The sequence below is a fragment of the Xenopus tropicalis genome, chromosome 2 (assembly GCF_000004195.4).
Source record: "Xenopus tropicalis strain Nigerian chromosome 2, UCB_Xtro_10.0, whole genome shotgun sequence".
NCBI lineage: Eukaryota > Metazoa > Chordata > Amphibia > Anura > Pipidae > Xenopus > Xenopus tropicalis.
In genome coordinates this window covers 127,673,624-127,692,410 of record NC_030678.2, presented here as the reverse complement: position 1 = coordinate 127,692,410, position 18,787 = coordinate 127,673,624, and the positions used below count along the sequence as shown (strand labels likewise).

The following is an 18,787-nucleotide window of genomic DNA, read 5'->3' as shown; positions in this document are numbered from 1 at the left end:
GTTGCTGAAAGAGAAATCTTTAAATTAAAACTACTTTGCATAATTTACCAAAGCCACTCTTTGTTTTACTTCGTCACCAACAAACAATTAACAGCAAATGAAAGAGATCATTACATCAAGTGCCCCTTTAGATCACCCCAATTAAAAATCGAGTTTGGCTTTATTTTAATTGTAAGATACTAAATTCTAATTTTCTGCTCTGATTGATCTTGTTGACTTATCTTTGAAAGATGTTCTCTCTGTGCAGTGTCTGGAGATTATTTAGCAAGATGCCAATGTTGGCACTTCTTAATGTGTTGATTGGTTATATTATCAGAAACTGAATAAACTACATTAGTTAATAAAATGCAATAAAAATAATGAGCAATAAAGTAGCATGTGTTTACATCTGTCAGCCATTTTTAGCATTATAGATGCATGTATTTAAAGGGGACTGGATCTCCACAATGGAGAGCAATGACTTGCGTTTCTGTGTACTGTCACATTCAGCAGATAAGTATTTATGAAGGGTGGGCTGGGGGTGACAAATAGATGTCCACAATTGTGCCCGCAAACTTGAATGTCATTCTGACTGGCAAGTTAGGGAGCACAGGCAGGCAAGGTGTTAGGTGCAACACTAAGTGCTGTGTAAATGAGCCCTAAAGGGCATGATTTTGCTTCCTTTTCTGCTCTTGAACCTGTGTATGGGCATAATTAAATGTTTCCTTGTGTTTATTAATTTTTTAAGGAACTATGTTAAAAATATAATGTATTTTTCTAATATTTAGGTACATTTGCAGCCTTAAAGGAATACTGTCACGGGAAAACATATTTTTCAAAATGCACCAGTTAATAGAGCTTATCCAGCAGAATCATGCACTGAAATCCATTTTTCAAAAACACACAGATTTTTTTATATAAAATTTTTAAATTTTACATGGGGCTAGCCATATTCCTTATTTCCCAGGGTGCCACAGCCATGTGACCTGTGCTCTGATAAACTTATAAGATAGCAGCTCCCAGTAGATATCAGAATAGCATTCAATAGTAAGAAATCCAAGTCCGGCTTGGGACTGCTCCAGTTACATGGGAGTAGGAGAAACAATAGGTTACCTGAAAGCAGTTCTAATGTGTAGCACTGGCTCTTTCTGAAAGCTCAGACTCCGGCACAATGCACTGAGATGGCGCCTACACACCAATATTACAACTAAAAAAAATACATATGTTGGTTCAAGAAAATTTTTTTAAATGGTAGAGTGAGTTATTTGCTATGTAAACAGTGTAATTCAGAAATAAAAATCATTAGTATCCCAGTAACTAGAGAGCAAAGCATTGCACTGGTATTCAATTCCATATCCCTCACTCATCATTCAGGAAGGTAGGAGCACCAGAAGAAACTAGGAGCAAGGGAGCCCTGTACTTAATGCCTGCCTTTTGGTAGGGTTCCCTTACACTAGTGAGCTGTGCTCTGCATCTTATACTTTGCTGAGGGCAGGAATGATGAGCAGGGCGAGATTCAAAAGAGCAAAAGCACTAGGGGGGACTAATTTGTTTAATTTGACTAATTTATTAAGCGCAAAAAACGTAAAAGGGGCATTTTATTAGCACTATTCAAGATATTTTTTAATTTTGTCAGACTCATTGAAAATGATGGATGTTCAAGTTTTTTTTTCACGTTTCTACATGATCGCGTTTTCAAAATTCGAGTTTTTAGGGAAAAGAAAATAATAGAGAAAGTGTATATTTGAGTTTGGCAGGTTTTCTAGCTTTCCGGTTAAAAATAAAAGCTTGTAAATTTTGAATTAAATTTTCTATAAATTTCCCTCCCATATTTTTATATCTATTGTTTAAGTAACCCTTAAAAATGCCTGTTTTCCCAAGGTATGAAGGTTTGTTTCATCTAGCGCACAGGTATTTTGATTCACGCCAAATGTACATATTCTCACTAATCAGTTCTGATTCCAAAATCCATACTAACATAATATTGATTCCAACTCCTTGGCTTAGCTTTCCATCTTATTGGTTTCCAAAATCCCTAATGCTATGCGTGGCATTTTAGTCAAACAATATTTATGTTAAATTGCTGAACATATATTTGTTATATATAAATTACTGCCCACAAATAGCTCTATAATTATTTTACATCATCATCAGTGTTTTAAAGTAATCTGGATTTGTTTAGTGCACCAGGTTTGCATCAATAGTATGCCTAGTGTGTCCCTAAAATATTCTTGTTTCCAAATTAACCTCTTTCCCATCATTATTGACAACATAACCTATAACATCAGAGGAAGTAGGAAGGTGTTTATCATTTAGCCTGGAAATAATTTATACAGGTATCGGACCCCTTATCCGGAAACCCGTTATCCAGAAAGCTCCGAATTATGGAAAGCCCGTCTCCCATAGACTCCATTATTATAAAATAATTCAGAATTTTAAAACTGATTTCCTTTTTCTATGTAGAAATAAAACGGTACCTTGGAATTGATCCCAACTAAGATATAAATAATCCTTATTGGATGCAAAACTATCCTATTGGGTTTAATTAATGTTTTATTGATTTTTTTGCAGACTTGAGGTGTTGAGATCCAAATTACGGAAAGACCCCTTATCCGGAATACCCTTGGTCCCGAGCATTCTGGATAATGGGTCCTATACCTGTACTGGTAAGTATGATGCAACATTTTTTCTTTATCGCCCCCACTTGGCCAAGATGATGCAGTGATTTTTAGATACCCGATAATAATGCAACAAATATTTTACCATACAGATAACTAATGGAAAAATAAGAGGGATTCTCCCTGCGCCACAAATTATAATATTTATCTTCCCCTATCTACTTAGATGTTTAACAAAATGTAGCAGTAATTGCTGAGAGTTACAAGTAAAACAGTGGCTAAAAGAATAAATGTAGAAACTTTTAAATGTACATGTCTAAATATAATACCCAAAAGCCATGGAGAACCTGTAAAATACAATTGTAGAAATGTAGCTTAGAGATATCACAAGTTATAATTAGTGCTTAATAATTGGTGTTATATAACACATTAAAATGTGTAGTTTACATAATGTATCCCCTGCTTTACAATATTAGGCTATTAATTGTTATGTTGGAGTTCAGTGGCTTGTTTAAAAGAACTAACCCAATCATATATGACCTTATCCTGCTGCCAGCTATCTGGCCAGGTTAGCTGATGCGCGGGGAAAAAAAACGTTGTTAGGCGTAACCTTAAACCCAGAGACAGAGGTAATTCATTGACAGTATGTGACTTACCTTGCCCATTCTGGGAAAAGGTTAAAGGGAGACAAAAGCCATCTCCTGACCCCTGGACCCCTACTTATATCTCTCTACGTTGCCATTCACAGAGCAGTGCTTGAAATGTATATTTTCACACCGCTCTTTAGAGAAAGCAGTGAAACTATACTTCAAGCTATGCCATCGCATCCTATCCTTGACAGAAGCATCACTTCTGGAAAACTTGGACAACATGATGGTAGTCACTCAGGTCTATGCAGCAACTAACTTTGGTGGAATGATCACTTAATTTAATTATATTATATTGCAAAATACATTTAGCTGTGTTGTTTAGGCCACTGTTAACAACTGATTGTTGTAACTATGCATTTGTAGGATTTCCTTTACTTTAAACTTCCTTAAACTTATGTCTTTCAGTAGGGGTATACATTAGTGTCAATATAATTATATTTTTGCCCAAATTCATTCTACTTAACTACAATCCTAGTGAAATATTTAGTATATGTGAAGGATTGGACAGTCTTTGCCTGCATCTCCACAAGCAGATCTATAAAATATTGAACTGAGGAAATCCAATCCCTAGCAGTTTGATATTGGTGATTGTGATGACTGTGGTGTTTGCCCTCCCAGTTAGACCTCATGGGGTGTTTGGGAGGATTAAGTTGTATAAAGCCAGGGGATGTGCATATTCTGTTCAGCAAGCACACCTCTTGTTTAAGGAAGCGGAGCAAACTCCAACACCGAACTTCTTATATACTTGGGTGTCTTTATCTACTATGTTCATAATAATTTATATAGCCAATATCAGTTCAACTATAGGGCAACTAAAACATCCAGTTTTAATATATATGTGTGTGTTCCAATTATCACTGATTTTATGCAGAATATGTGTTTTTTTTTCCAAAAACATTTATCTGTGTTTCCTTTGTATCTTTCTATCATTGCATAGTCATGCTCCTTGCCTATTTCATAATTAATTGGAGAGATTACTACTTAAAGAGATATTTCATCTATATTAATCTAATTAAATCCCCTTCCTACCAAAGGACCTATTTATAATATACACTTGTATAAAATATTTTACACCAGGAAAACTATTAAATATGTGTAAAATATGTGACACTTTTATAAAATTTGGTTGCAGTCCTTATATATAAATTAACTTTGTGCTTTACAATCACAAACCTAATCAATTTGCAAAGAGCTAGTTGGCTTACTTATACAGATGTGTGTGTACTTTTATGCCAGCTTAAGGCCTACAATTGCACTAATATTTGATACCACTCTAGACTTGGATTCAGGTAGCTAAACATTTCTGGTGCTGGTGTTTATACAGCCTTCTTTTTCAAGCTAGCACCTTTTTCACACCAGAGTGTCCCACTAGGCTTCACACCTGCATAAAATAATTACAATATGGCCATGTCTTGTGTATTTCAACCTTTATATAAATATACCCCCATATGTTTAGTTTATTGATCAAAAACTAAAATTATGTGTTAGAATTTTATGCTGCAATATTTATTAGTATATGGCAATATGTATGTTTTATCTGCCTACATACAAAAAAGAAACAAACACCTTTGCATATAATACATAAAAATGCTACAGAAAGAGAAATACTAAAATAAATTAATAAAAATAGTCCTAATTTTCTGTAAAAATTATACTTGTGTATATAATTAAGTCTTATTTATGCTTGGTTTAATTTCTTCCCTACCTGGATGTTAGTTAGAAGTGTCTCTATGGAAGACAATCCATCAGGAAATAGAAAAGGAGATGGGTAGCCAGGAGGTAGATGTTGCCCATGCCCAGACAGGGAAAGTTTGTCAAAGCTGTCTCTCGCAGTTGGTGTTGAGAGCGGGGTCTCATCTGTATGTGATTGAAACAAAAATATAGAACAAGTTACGCTTGTCTGTTTTTATTAGACCTCAGTAATGGTTTCCCTAGTGGTTTCCAGAACATTTATTGCAAATTGGTTCTTGCTATCAAGAGAAAATGCTTTCTGCTGAATTTTCTTTAATGAAAAAGCTGTAGAGATACAACAAGATAACATTAATGAGTAACTTTATAAGCCTTTTAAATGTGGTCTCTAATGAGACTGAGTTTACAATGCAAGAGAATCTTTCTAAAACAAATATTATCGCACATATACTTGTGATAATATATTCAAGCTGACTTTATGACTACCTTCCAGTTATCTAATTTTAGTTGCTGTTGTTTGGTGCATAGCTTGCAAATAGAAAATTATTTTTAACTATTAAGATTTTGCTTTTTCTCAGTAATAATAACGATATGTAGTAAAATAGACAGGAATTAATTTCAGCAGGATAGATGGATGACAATGGATTTAAATACATTGCACGAGCTTTTCTAATCCCCTCATTCTAATTGCCATACTTTCTACTTTATATTTACAGTTTTTTTGCAGTCATATGCAAAGGGCAAGAAGACATTAAAGGGAAACTATGCCCCCCTTTTTTACATGAGCTTATTCGGCTGGGCTTATAGAAAAAATAATAGAATAAGAATAAAACGCTCTCTGAAATGCCAAAAGAAAGTATGAATGATGTTCTTTCTTTTACACAAACCTGATTTCACAGATTGAAAGGAAATAATGATACTCTATCTTTGACTCGTAGGTACCAAATCCAGAATCTATCACTTCCCAATGGAACGAGGTGTATAGAACAGGAGTATGTGCTATAAATCAGACACAGACACAGGTATTCACTGCTAAAGTGCACTGGTCATTTTGGGCTGGTACAGAAGCCAGGGCACATAAGATGTAGCATTCCTACCCAAATTCTTTAGTTCTTTGTTTACTCTAGCAACAGCAAGTACCCACTCACACAAACCTGTACCAGTTGCAAAAGGATTATATTCATTTGATATTTGGGGGAGCAGGGAAAGTCATATATAAACATTGTATTACTATGTATGTGTGATCGTAGTAACCATATTGGCACATAAACACACCGCATCTTATGCCATATATGGAAAACGTTTTACAATCACCCTTAGTTGGGGTTAAATAATAATTATATTTTATCATTATATTTATTGCACAGCAAAAATCATGTATCTCTGGTTTAGAAGGAAATTTCGGAGCTATTGAACCACCATACTATGCCTGTGCTAAAGATCTGCTAAAAGAATTGGGGAAAAATGAGGCAAGGTCCATTTCACTATAATCACAATGGTAATATTTATAAAAGAAGTCACCAGATGCTCAGTACATAGACCACACTTGGTAACACAGCAAACAATGCTGAAAACTGCATGCAATCTACAGTACAGTATGTTAGACATAAGGATGGATATGGCAATTACTCCCCTTAAGAACTAATTAGTCTTGCCACTGTAATGAGAACCCTTACACACACTTAATTTCAGAATTCTCACAGTAGCTTTTTAAATGCTACAATCCAACAGTTTTTCTTTACAAAGGTTGCAATAACATTGCTTGCCGAATCCAAGTGAAAATGCAAATCTTAATAAAACTTGTGTCCGGCTTTGTAATGGTGGTAAATGGGTGGTAAACTCAGGTAAATGTGCCACTGGGACTGATAAAAATAACATATAAAAGAAGCAGTGCAATAAGGACAAAATGCTTAGTAAAATAAAATATATTGCCCAGGGGGGAAATTCCTACTGTACATCTGAAGTGGGCATTCAGATTTCCCTTTATGTCTGCTGTGTAAACTGTTAGTGCTAGCATATATATAAATCACAACCAGTAGGTAACTCATTTGTTTAACTTCAAAATCCAGGAACCTGCACTGAAAAGTGGGGGCGCAGGTTGTAATCTCACATATAAACATCTGTACATCTTTTTCCTAGCTGTGCTATGGAGAATGCTACATTCTGCTAGGCTCTCACAGGTTTCTTTGACTTTATCAAAACTTACAAAAGTAACTCTCTATGACTGCATTTAAAGAATGCAAAATCTTTAAAAATGCTTTAATTAAAGGTATATAGTTAATTGTTTAGAAACACTTAGGGGCACATTTACTAACCCACGAACGGGCCGAATGTGTCCGATTGCGTTTTCTTTTCGTAATGATCGGTATTTTGGAATTTTTTCGGAAATTATCGCGACTTTTTCGTTACCAATACGATTTTTGCGAAAAAACGCGAGTTTTTCGTAGCCATTCCGAAAGTTGCGCAAAATCTGGCGATTTTTTCGTAGAGTTAAAACTCGCGTTTTTTCGCGCAAATCGTATTGGTAACGAAAAAGTCGCGATAATTTCCAAAAAGTCGTAAAGACACCGAAAAAATCGCAAAAAATACGAAAAAGTCGCAAAATGTTCGTTTTCCAATCGGAATTTTTCCAATTCGGATTCTAATTCGTGTCTTAGTAAATCAGCCCCTTAGGGGAAAAAAACCAAAACCTTTTCACAATATGAGTTTTTTTGCGCTAAAAAAACTCAAATTCGAGTTAAGGTTTGAAAACTCAAATGTCTGGTATTTATTAAGTGCGAAAACTGAAATGTAAAAATTTGCCATATAAAAGCTTGCAAGTCAAGCCATATTTTCAATTCAAGATATTTGAGTTTTTAAACTTGAAAATTTGAGGTATTTAAATTTTTTAATCGCACAAGTTTACCACAGTAATAAATAAGTGAGCATTCCATATGTAAGTTTATTCGATTTAGAAAAACAAACTTGAATTCACAAACTCAAAAATTGATAAAAAGGCCCTTTGAATCACACCTTCAAACATGATTTTTTTCATTACAATTAAAGAATAAAAAAATGATCTGAAAAATGAAATCAGAAAGCCATAAATATATTTTCACAATTTCTGTTTTGTTTAAAGGAAAATTAAATTTTTTTAAAAACACTATGACCTCTCCAGAGCCCCTCTGCTAGTACGTCTGTCCGTGTCCGGGCACACCTGTCAGTTTTGCTGAAAAGCACGAAAAGCATTGAAGTCAATGGGTTTTTTACAGCAACTTTTTTTAAGCTATAAGAACTTTTTTTTTCAATACATTGGAGTCTTTGGGCATTTTTTTACCCATCACTACTGACCCACAATACTAGTATGTTTGCTGCACATGTTCATTAAAAGTAGAGTATTGTAGTAGGTTTGGTGGTTACCATCTCTGGTTGCCTAACAATCTTTCCAGCAATCTCACACCAGGAACATGCCCAGATAAAGTTAATATGGAATTTTTGCTAGGAAAAGGGAATTCCACCCACCAATTCACCTGCACTACTCTGTTGTTATGAATAGGTACAGGACACATGGCAGTATTGGTGGTCTGAAGTGTTGGGGTTGAGGAAGGCCTCTGAAGGGGTCATAGGGTATTAAAATGGCTCCCATTCTCCTTTAAACTGAATTCGTTTTCCCTTACACAATCAATATATTATAAGGGTACCATTTATTTAGTATTTAATTGCTTTAATGCACAATAGTGCAAACTGCCCCTTCACTTTGTTCTCCTTTACAGCAGAAACTAAAAGTCTTTTTGAACTATCATTTAAACCTCTGTCTTTTGGAAGAGGTTTTATTAATGAAACAGACTGCCAGATAGACTTTTAGATGTTATACTTTTCCAATTAATTTGAAACATTAAATTGATAAAATGCTATGAAATAGTTTCTGTTGGTGAGTGAAGAAATTGGCCCTATAATAACTTAAGATTCATGTAATCTCTTAATTTGTTACTATTATCTACTTGCCAAGATGATATCCTTTACATTTATTTATTACATTAGTGTTCTGCTACAAAAAATATAAAAGCCTAAATCCAGTCAAATATATATCTTAGACTGTCATTGTGAATTGTGCATGGTACAAAGAATGATAAAGGTGAAGGCGTTTCTGTGAGTGTCTGAGCCCACATGTGCTTTCCTCTTTTTTTTGTCCTTGAAAATATATATTGTCTTGAAACAACCCAACACACACATAACAAATCATACTCATCATCAGTCAATGGGTTGCTTGGTTTTTTAAATAAGATCAGGTTAATCACAACATCATTACATTTTGTTGCAGCTACTAACACCTGTACTGTACATACCAAATGAATAGATGCACTAAGGTTTACTAAGGATAGTCTAATTCATTGGAGATGAATGTGCTCTCTGTTGAAAATGACTTTACGCATTTCCCCAGGACACTTTGAGGGAATATAACAAAGGATGAGGAATGCAAACAATAATATTACGTGACTTCATGAGCAGAAAAAAAACAGCATTTTATAGATTACAGCATTGAGGAATTTATGAATTAAATCTTCCTACTGAAAAGAAATAATTGGTTTGAAACACAAAATATTCCACCTTCACGCAGGTCTTTATAAGTGCGCTAGGTGCGGACAAAATAAATAAACTTTTTGTTCTTAATTTTGCAATTTTCTTTTTACTTTACAACTTTTATTACATTACCCTTTAGTGCTCCATAGAACTAAAACAGGATAATTCAATACAAGGTGCAACATTTGCCCGGGTCTAGTAACTAATAGGAGCCAACTGGATCAGGTATTAGACCAGTAGCAAACTTTGCACCTTTTATTATATAGAGCCTTTTCTACATATTGCTTTAAAATAAAAAAAAGCATTTTCCCAACTGGTTGTAGGTGTAAAAGTATCTACAGTGATGTAGCACACATCATTTCCATTATTAGAAAAAGAAATTCAGACGATATAACCTCTTACTCCAAGCAGCTCAGTGTAAGCTATAATAATGTTTAGCCCATCTGCATTGCAAGCTTCTGGCCTGGGGTCGGGATTTATAACCAACTGCTCTTAGTCTGAATACACCGCTGATTCCCTGGATAACCAAGAAAGCACTTATTGCTTTGGTGCTGTCGAACACCTTTGGAAATGATAAATATTTTGAGACACTTATTTCCCACTGACACTTTCCATTAAAAACAAAATTAAAGAGAAGTTCATTACATTCTGAAGCAATCATTTGGCCTGTCTATGTAGAAGCAATCTGGCAATCTCTAATTATCATTTCTACTGTGCTGACTTGCTGAGAACTAAACAAATTAAACACATATAGGGATCCTGATACCAATGCCCTTTTTCTTCGGAACTACAGAAAAAAAACAATAATGAAATGAAACAGAGCTACTGCTTCCCATTTGTGTATGGTTCTTAACATCTTAACCACACCAAAGAGAATTTTCTGTGGGAATCCCTTTTTCATCTGACTTGTTATCATCATTATCAAGTTTTAATGAAGGAAACAGCTAGCTAGCTATATCATCTATGGAAAATATATGGGTGAAAAAAATAATTTTGTTTGGCTGAAATACCATGGCCCACGAATCACACTGCTGTAACCAAAATTATTTTCCCCAAGCAGAATCCTCCCCCTTAATATAACCTTCCTCCCAACCTCCATTTCGCCAAATAAGCCAACAAGAAACTGTAAAATCTATGTCACCAATCAAATAAGAAAGAAAGAAAGAAACATCTCTATATCTATCTATCTATCAATTTCTTGATCTCTCTGTATTTACATATTGGATAAAAGAATGCACTAATTAGTACTGTACATAATTGTACACATATACTAAACAGTAATACTGCACTTTACAGCTGGCCATACACACACCGATATAATTGTACGAAACGTAGTGACAATATTCGTGCTAGGCGAAAAAATTTGCCAGGCATGGATTCGCATCGAATATCTGCGTTTCACCATTGGTGGATTCTTTTGAAAAACGAGCTTCAAAATTTGCCGTGAAAACATTTGGCACACGTCAAAAAATTTACGCCGACGTCAAAAGAATTGTCGTGGGTGTCAAAAGAATTGTCCCTAGCATCAAAAGAATTGTCACTAGCGTCAAAAGAATTAGCACTAGCATCAAAAGAATTGTCTCGCTCGTGAAAAAGAATTGTCTCACTTGTCAAAAAGAATTGTCTTGGGCCAAAAAGAATTGTCTCTCTCAACAAAATAATTGTCTCTTGCATTAAAATAATTGTCTCGGGCCAAAAAGAATTGTTTCTTGCATCAAAAGAATTGTCTCGGGCCAAAAAGAATTGTCATCCTCATCAAAAGAATAGTCTCTTGCGTCACAAGAATTGTTGCGCACCGTTATGCACCGTTATGCATATTTTTAGATGTTTTGTAAATCTTTTGAAAGATTTGCAAATTTTTCAGCGAAGCAAAAGGGGACAGATTCGCTCATCACTAGACAATATACTTGGGGGACCTACAATGCATTTCAGGGATATCACTTTTGTATGATTGGTGTCTGCCAACGATTTCATGTACAGAACATCCTATAATTTGTTATTTTTAGGGCTTTATCCTACAATTTCAGTCTGAATGTTAGTTTTACATCAATTGCGTTTAAATGTAGGACCGATATTTGAACGTTTGTCGGAAGAAGACTAAAATCTGATAGTGTATGGCCACCTTTAGAAAACAGATGTTTGTGACGCAGTGTAAATCTGTCTCAATTAAATGACTGATGACTCAAGGTCCTGTTTAAAAAGCACTGATTGTTTATTTTGTTCTGGCCACAGCTTTAAAGCACCACTTTAAAACAAAATAACTGATTGTTTCAGCTTTTCCTGTAATGTATTATTTACATGTTTCTACTTAATTGAAAACTGATCTAACTGTAAAGGGCAAAAGAGTGTTTATATTTTATATTCACTGCCCAAGTAATATTTTATCCCCCATAATTTCCAAAATCTTGGGCTTTTTTTCTCTGCATCAACTCTGGCTGAAGTTTTTTCAGTGATTTAACTCACCTTATTAATAGATTTTCTTACATTAACAATATATTAACACTAGGGGGCACATTCATGAAAACACACGAGTTCGAATCCCGAATGGGATAAATTCGGATTGGATACGATAATTTCTTAAGATTGCAAATATCATGAATATGCTTACAAAAAAATCGTATTAGTCACGATAATATCATATTGGCGATCTGAAAGTCATGAAATTTTCGTACCGAACGATCGTAAAATGCAGGAAAACCTTTCCGACTTTGATCCTTCTGTGCATGATTTTGGAAGCCTCCTATAGGACTCAATGGCACTCTGCAGCTCCAACCTGGCCCAAGGAAAGCCACGATAATGAAGCTTGAATGAATCCGAAACTTCCGTACTCAGCGCGACAATACGATTGTCATCGTGGATTAGTGAATCTTCCCCTAGGTATACATTTAGTGTTTTTATTCATCCAATAAATAGACACAATAATTCTGGTTGGTTTCTTTAAAATTCATTACAGCCAGCTGTACTTAAATACATCTTAAAGGGCTTTGTAATGAGTTAACCTGAGCTTATTGCAAACCTCTATGCTTCAATTACTGTCTTAGCAATTAAAATTCCATTAAACTGAGACTTTCAAATAACTAACTTTTCATCTTATCTCTCATTTTTAATAGCTGTCAAGGTTCTTCAGTTTTACTGACATTTGATGGATTAAGCCCTTTTGCTAGAATGCTACTTTACCTTTAACTTATTGCCAATACACTAATCCATACAGAATTCACATTTATAAACACCAGGCAAATTTGCACTGGGCAATAACTCATGGCATCCATTGACATTGGTGTTTTAATTGCTCTACCTGCAGTTGGCTTATAAAAAGCTTATCACTGTGAGTAGCTTAAGGTCATAAGAAAAGGACATAATTGTAAACAGTGAAATCAAACCCTGGATTCTTGGGGTCATAATGATAAAATTATCACTCACTGCATCTGGTTGAAAATTGATTATGGAGAAATGATGTATCAGAATAATAATAGTCATAAGTTTATTACTCAAATGATGTAATATTTATTCCATCAGTTCCATCAGTCCATCAAGCTGAATCACTGCTACCTATCCAGCATCAAGTTGTAGTTACCTACTTCACAGAAAATAAAATGTGCCCATTTGCAAAAAAGCTAATTGGAAACTTTTACTTCTCTTTAACTAATGTATACATTTTTCAGTCTCCTGGGTTATCATGAGTTATTAACTGATATGTATTTTTAAAATCTGCATATTTCTGTGAAATGAACATCACGCTGAGGTAAAACTAAGAGATGTGAATTGAATTAATTGTATTTTGTTCACGCACCCTGTGAATAATATATCAAAATAAAACTAGAAGCATATAAAGCAGGCCTAATTGTTCTGAATCCATCTAAACTATTCTATGTACACCAAAAACCTGGGTTAAAAGATCAGATTCTTGGATATATCCTGCCCTTTATCCACTGCTCTGCTCAATGCTTCTGATTTAAATTAAAGCAAAAACTCTTGCCATGAATGATTAGATCAGTATGAGAACAGCAAGCTTACCAGAAGATCGCCAGCCAGGTTTATTATCATACCGACACATTTTTCATAACAAAAACAAATACTCCAGTATTATTTGCAGATTACTCTGTTTCATTATTTAGAGTCATGAAATAAATAATATTGGCTTTTTACTTTGGCACATATTTCATTTCAGCTGTGATCAACATTGTACTAAAATAAAGTCAAGTATAACAGCCGCTCTATGCCCATCAAAACTCACAGACGTCTGCCAAGTACTTGTAACAGCTGGTGTTACATTAATTAGTTTAAACTATTTATTTCATCCATCTCCAGAGCAGATTGAGCAAAAACATTAGAGATTATTCTAGCATCTGTAAGTATGCTGCAAACATTCACTGAATAAAGTTGGTATATTGGTTGTTAACTAATACATCTGATTTAAAGCTAAGGACTGCTGTTTGGAATCCAAAACGCTGATTAACTGAGTGTAATAGAAGGCAAGTGTACATTTGTGAGACCAGAGGTATGAATGCAAATTAGTTTTTATTTAGCAAAATGTCTTACTAAACATAATTAAAGAACACTAATAATTCCTAGCAAACTGGTTCATAAACACGGAAGAAGACATTTTTTAAAACTGCAAAGTCAAATCAACTGGACTGGGCTGTGTTTCTCTTGAAGACATTCTGCTAGTCATCCAACTGGCTTTCTCAATTCAGAATTTTCTCAATTCTCAAAAGCCAGTGGATGACTTGTTAAAGGAACAGTAACACCAAAAAATGAAAGTGTATAAAAGTAACTAAAATACGTTGTGCTGCTATATGTGCTGCTGCCCTGCACTGGTAAAAGTTGTGTGTTTACTTAAGAAAGTCTACTATATGTATATAAATAAGCTGCTGTGTAGCCATGGGGGCAGCCATTCAAAGGAGAAAAGGCACAGGCACATAGCAGATAACAGATAAAACACTATTGTATTCTACAGAACTTATCTGTTATCTGTTATGTAACCTGTGCCTTTTCTCCTTTTTTCCAGCTTAAATGGCTGCCCCCGTGGCTACACAGCAGCTTATTATATAAATTATAGTAGTGTTACTGTAGCAAACACCCCAGCTGTACAAGTGCAGGGCAACAGTGCATTATATTTTTATTACTTTAAAGCTCTTTCATTTTTTGGTGTTACTGGTTCTTTAAACATCTTTAAGAAGAAAACAGGAGGTTCAGTTGATTTGACTTTTAACTACTGCATTTTTTTTTCATTACATTCAATGACAAAGAAACTATTGTTATTAAAAATAGTGATGACAGTTAAAAATGATTGTTGCAAAAGGATATTGCTATGTAAAAACATGAGTATTCTTTACAAATAAGTTCTTAAATACAAATAATTTCAAGAATGTAGTTGATAGTTTAATAAAAAATATGTAATTATTCAAAAATGCACCTGTACAGTTCTTTCAAATAATATCTATAGAATATCAGACAACATTCTATACATATATGTTGAAGGTGGTGGGCTTAATTGGGCAGATCTAATTGCTTGGCACTGGAATGTTTACATAGCCTCAATATCATTTTGGGCCCATGGACCAATAAGATGCAATTTCCCCCTATGCTCAAATATTTCAGTTATTCACTGAAAAACCATTTGTTCCATTTTTCAGATTGATCACCAAGTCAGATCCCAGTAATCTATTCTGAACTCTAAAATTAAAATACCATTTTGATTTTATTACCCAATCATCAAACCATGTATGTCAGCTTAATAGCCAGTCCATGTGTATGAAACTACTGGTGCAGGAATACAATTGCAGAAATCACATGGGCAACCTTTATTGACCTTTTTCTAAAACATGCATCCCTCTTTTCTAAAAATAAAAATTCATGCACCAAAAAGCAGAAAATTCCACAAAGTATGTTCAATTCATCTTTTAAGATATGCCTATACACGGGAAAATCTGTTTTTACAAAGTTTGTGTTTTCTTTGCTCCTTTTGTCCTATCCTTTAGTTCCACTGGCATTACCCTATCTTTGTGTTCCATTGGTGTTGCACAATGTGTGGGTTCCATTGGTGTTGCACTATCTTTGGGTTCCATTGGTGTTGCCCTATCTTTGGGTTCCATTGGTGTTGCACAATCTGTGGGTTCCATTGGTGTTGCACTATCTTTGGGTTCCATTGATGTTGCCCTGTCTTTGGGTTCCATTGATGTTACCCTATCTTTGGGTTCCATTGGTGTTGCTTTCTGTGCTGTGACAATGATCTCCTGCACGCCTTAGAAAAACAGCATACACTTTTACATATTGTAATGCATTCTAGTCTAATGCATTACTGATCCAATTACCCCTGCATGATGACAATGAAACCAGAAGAAATATAGGCTATGATGTAATTCTTTCTTGCCTTGTGGACACAGATGCACTGCAAGAACCACTAAAAACATACATAACACAGCCAGTTTAGCAAATTCTATGTAGATGCCCTTACAGTCCATATAAAGCTGTGAGTTCAGTATAAACCTATGTTGCATTGATGATTTGCTCCTTAAAGTACAAGGAAATCCCTTTTTAATGGTTTTGTCCATCATATTCAGACCCCTATGGTGCACTTAATTGCCAAGTTTAAATTTCAAAAAAGCACCTCCTTTATTTATGTCCTGCTTGTTTGTGACTGTTGCTTCTAGGTCGTTTCACACCGCCATGGTTTCTGCAGTGACATTATTCAAGATGGAGTACGTGCTGTGTGTGCGCATGCGCCATCATAACTAGCAGTTAAAATTGTTTACACTGGGCTAGCCATTATATAGCCTATATGTACTTTTGTGACTCATAATAATTTTCCCAGAATAAGCCACAAACATAAGCATACAGTAAAGGGAAATGTGTGATGTATATTATACAGTTTACATGTGAAGGAATTAAAGTGCACCAAAACATTTGACTAATTTACTCATTTATTGTATTTATTAACAGTACAAGCTTTTTGCTTGAGTTACTATAGCTCTATTGGAGGGCTTTCTACTCAGCCGGATAACTTTGAATATCTAAGAATTTAATGGTGCTGTGCAATTTTTATCAAAAATGTGACTTTGATTATCACTGGTAACAAGTATTAAAAAATTTTAGCTTATTGTAAGCATTTATTTTTCAGATCCATATTCATGGTCACAAACAGATTTAATTACAGCCGTTTATACAGCAGAACTATGTGCACACATAACCATTTGGCTTTTATTTTCCATGGGCAGATTACTATAGGATGGGACATAAAACACTGCTGATTAAACATAATAAAGATTTGGTAGATTGCTGAAACTGTCTATTGCACTAGCTAAATTCTTTTATCTCATCCATAGGATATTGTGATGTTGAGGGAAAACCAAAATCTTTGGCTCATTTAATTCTGTCACTTTCTGTAAAAGTTCTTCAAATATCTACAACATTACCTTGCCATTAAAATCCAGCTTTTTAAATGCATAATCATAAAACACTGGCATGAAAACTGTTTTTCAAGTTGTTTGCAAGTTGATAATTTCTTGCAACTTTTCGCCCAAGTCTACTAAATATTTACATTTCACCTGTTGGTTTGAAAGGTTCTAACCATCTCAGAGCTGCCTAATTTTTTCAGTCAAAATTTTTCAATTGATAAAAATTTGGGACAAATTTGAGAAAAAATGTTTACATTTTTAAGAATGTGAAAATATTATATAATATTAGTCAACATGAAACAGCCCTTTGGTAAAGTTTGGTTTAAGTTCATTATTCATATACAACAGGCTTACATTTCAAGATTTGCAAATATAATATATATTGACAATAAATTTAATTAATACATAGTCAAGGTAGACTCTTCTTACAGTACTATAGCAATTGCACTGTATATTAAAGAAACTGCCCTGGGAAGGCAAATCACACCAACCATTTGAACATATTTGGCAAATTGTGCCCACAATTTACAATATATTGTTTATGGTTTCCACTGAAAACTATCCCTATATATGCTTTACTTGGAAGAGAATTTCATAGCAACTAAGAGATATGGGATAACGTAAAAAGATTGTCTTCATGCGTGAGGTACAACGACAGATAGGCACTAAAGGGACTGTAGGCAATGGCAAACATTGGTACATTTGGTGCGACATTGCCCTGTGATAGCCCATTACTTGGCAACTTTAGCTGCCCTTTTGCATAAAGTACTTTTTCATTAAATACCCTCTGTGTCTTGGGTTAATCCCTATGACACCTCACCAGAACAGCTGAAAAGTCAACCAGTTGTATACTAACAGTGGCTCGGAGGCTTGTAAGATGGAATTGAAAACAAAAGATGATACACACAATAAGCAAAGTACATTACAAAGTAGAAGAAGTTCATAGAATGGATTGTATGTCTGCTAATTATAAAGATAAAATGTCTAAATACAATGCATGGGAAAATTGGGTTTATAACTTCCTACTAACCCCCCTATATAATTAAGTCATTGACTCCCACTTATGGACATTGTATATACAATAAAACCCCTATAGCAATTATAGGGGTTTAAAGACTTAACACCCCAAACTCTGTTCTTTTATCCATATTAGGTAAAGACATTGAAGTGGTGACCTTTACACCATGTAATGCATGTATGATTCTACTGTACATGTCTATCCTGCCGTGACCTTACTGATAATTTAAATTTTGTAATTTTACTTTTTGGCTTATGTCACTATGTGTTCTGTTATTCTACTTGACTGTATTCTTTTTTTTTTATTCATTTATTGCTTTGTAATTATGTTAAAAAAAACTATAAAACAAAAAGTTAAAATAAGGAAATGCCCTATTAATAAGAAAGTTGGATCCCACTTTAGAAAAGTAAAAAAAGACAATAATCAATATAATCCTGTAAAATTGTGCCTCTGGTGGACGTAATATTTTGGAAAAAATGCTTGTTTAGTTTAACCAAGCAGTTGTGTATTCCTTAGATGCAACCTTGTTTTTTTTCAGCAATTTTAATTTTTTTAAAAGATGAAGCATAAAAGGCAGCTCTCTTGTTGCAGTTACTTTATATGTTTTTATAGGGACACCAAATCCTAAAAAGCTGGCAAGAATGCATACAGTATGTTTATTTCACCACTGCTTTGCAATTATTGAACGCCACTTAATTATAGCAACAGATGCTCGAGTGTAGCAACCAGAAAAATCAAACGCCTCATTTCCAGGTTATTTTTTTCCATTGCTTCTGCCAGCAGCAGATGTGTGAGCCCCTTGTGCTCTAGCGTAAATACTTATCAAATCCTAACAGGTCACCTATGTCACAAACAACATTTCAGATGCAACTGTTT

The 18,787-nt window shown here is 34.5% G+C and overlaps 1 protein-coding gene across 1 annotated transcript in view; it reads right to left on the bottom strand.

The window, feature by feature from the left end:
- Positions 1-18,787, bottom strand: part of dach1 (dachshund family transcription factor 1) — a gene marked incomplete at its 5' end in the record, with an annotated part of 209,147 nt that overhangs the window by 15,402 nt on the left and 174,958 nt on the right. Inside the window, 1 exon segment of the mRNA NM_001078708.1 lies at positions 4,953-5,104. Within this exon segment, the coding sequence (NP_001072176.1) occupies positions 4,953-5,104 (152 nt within the window).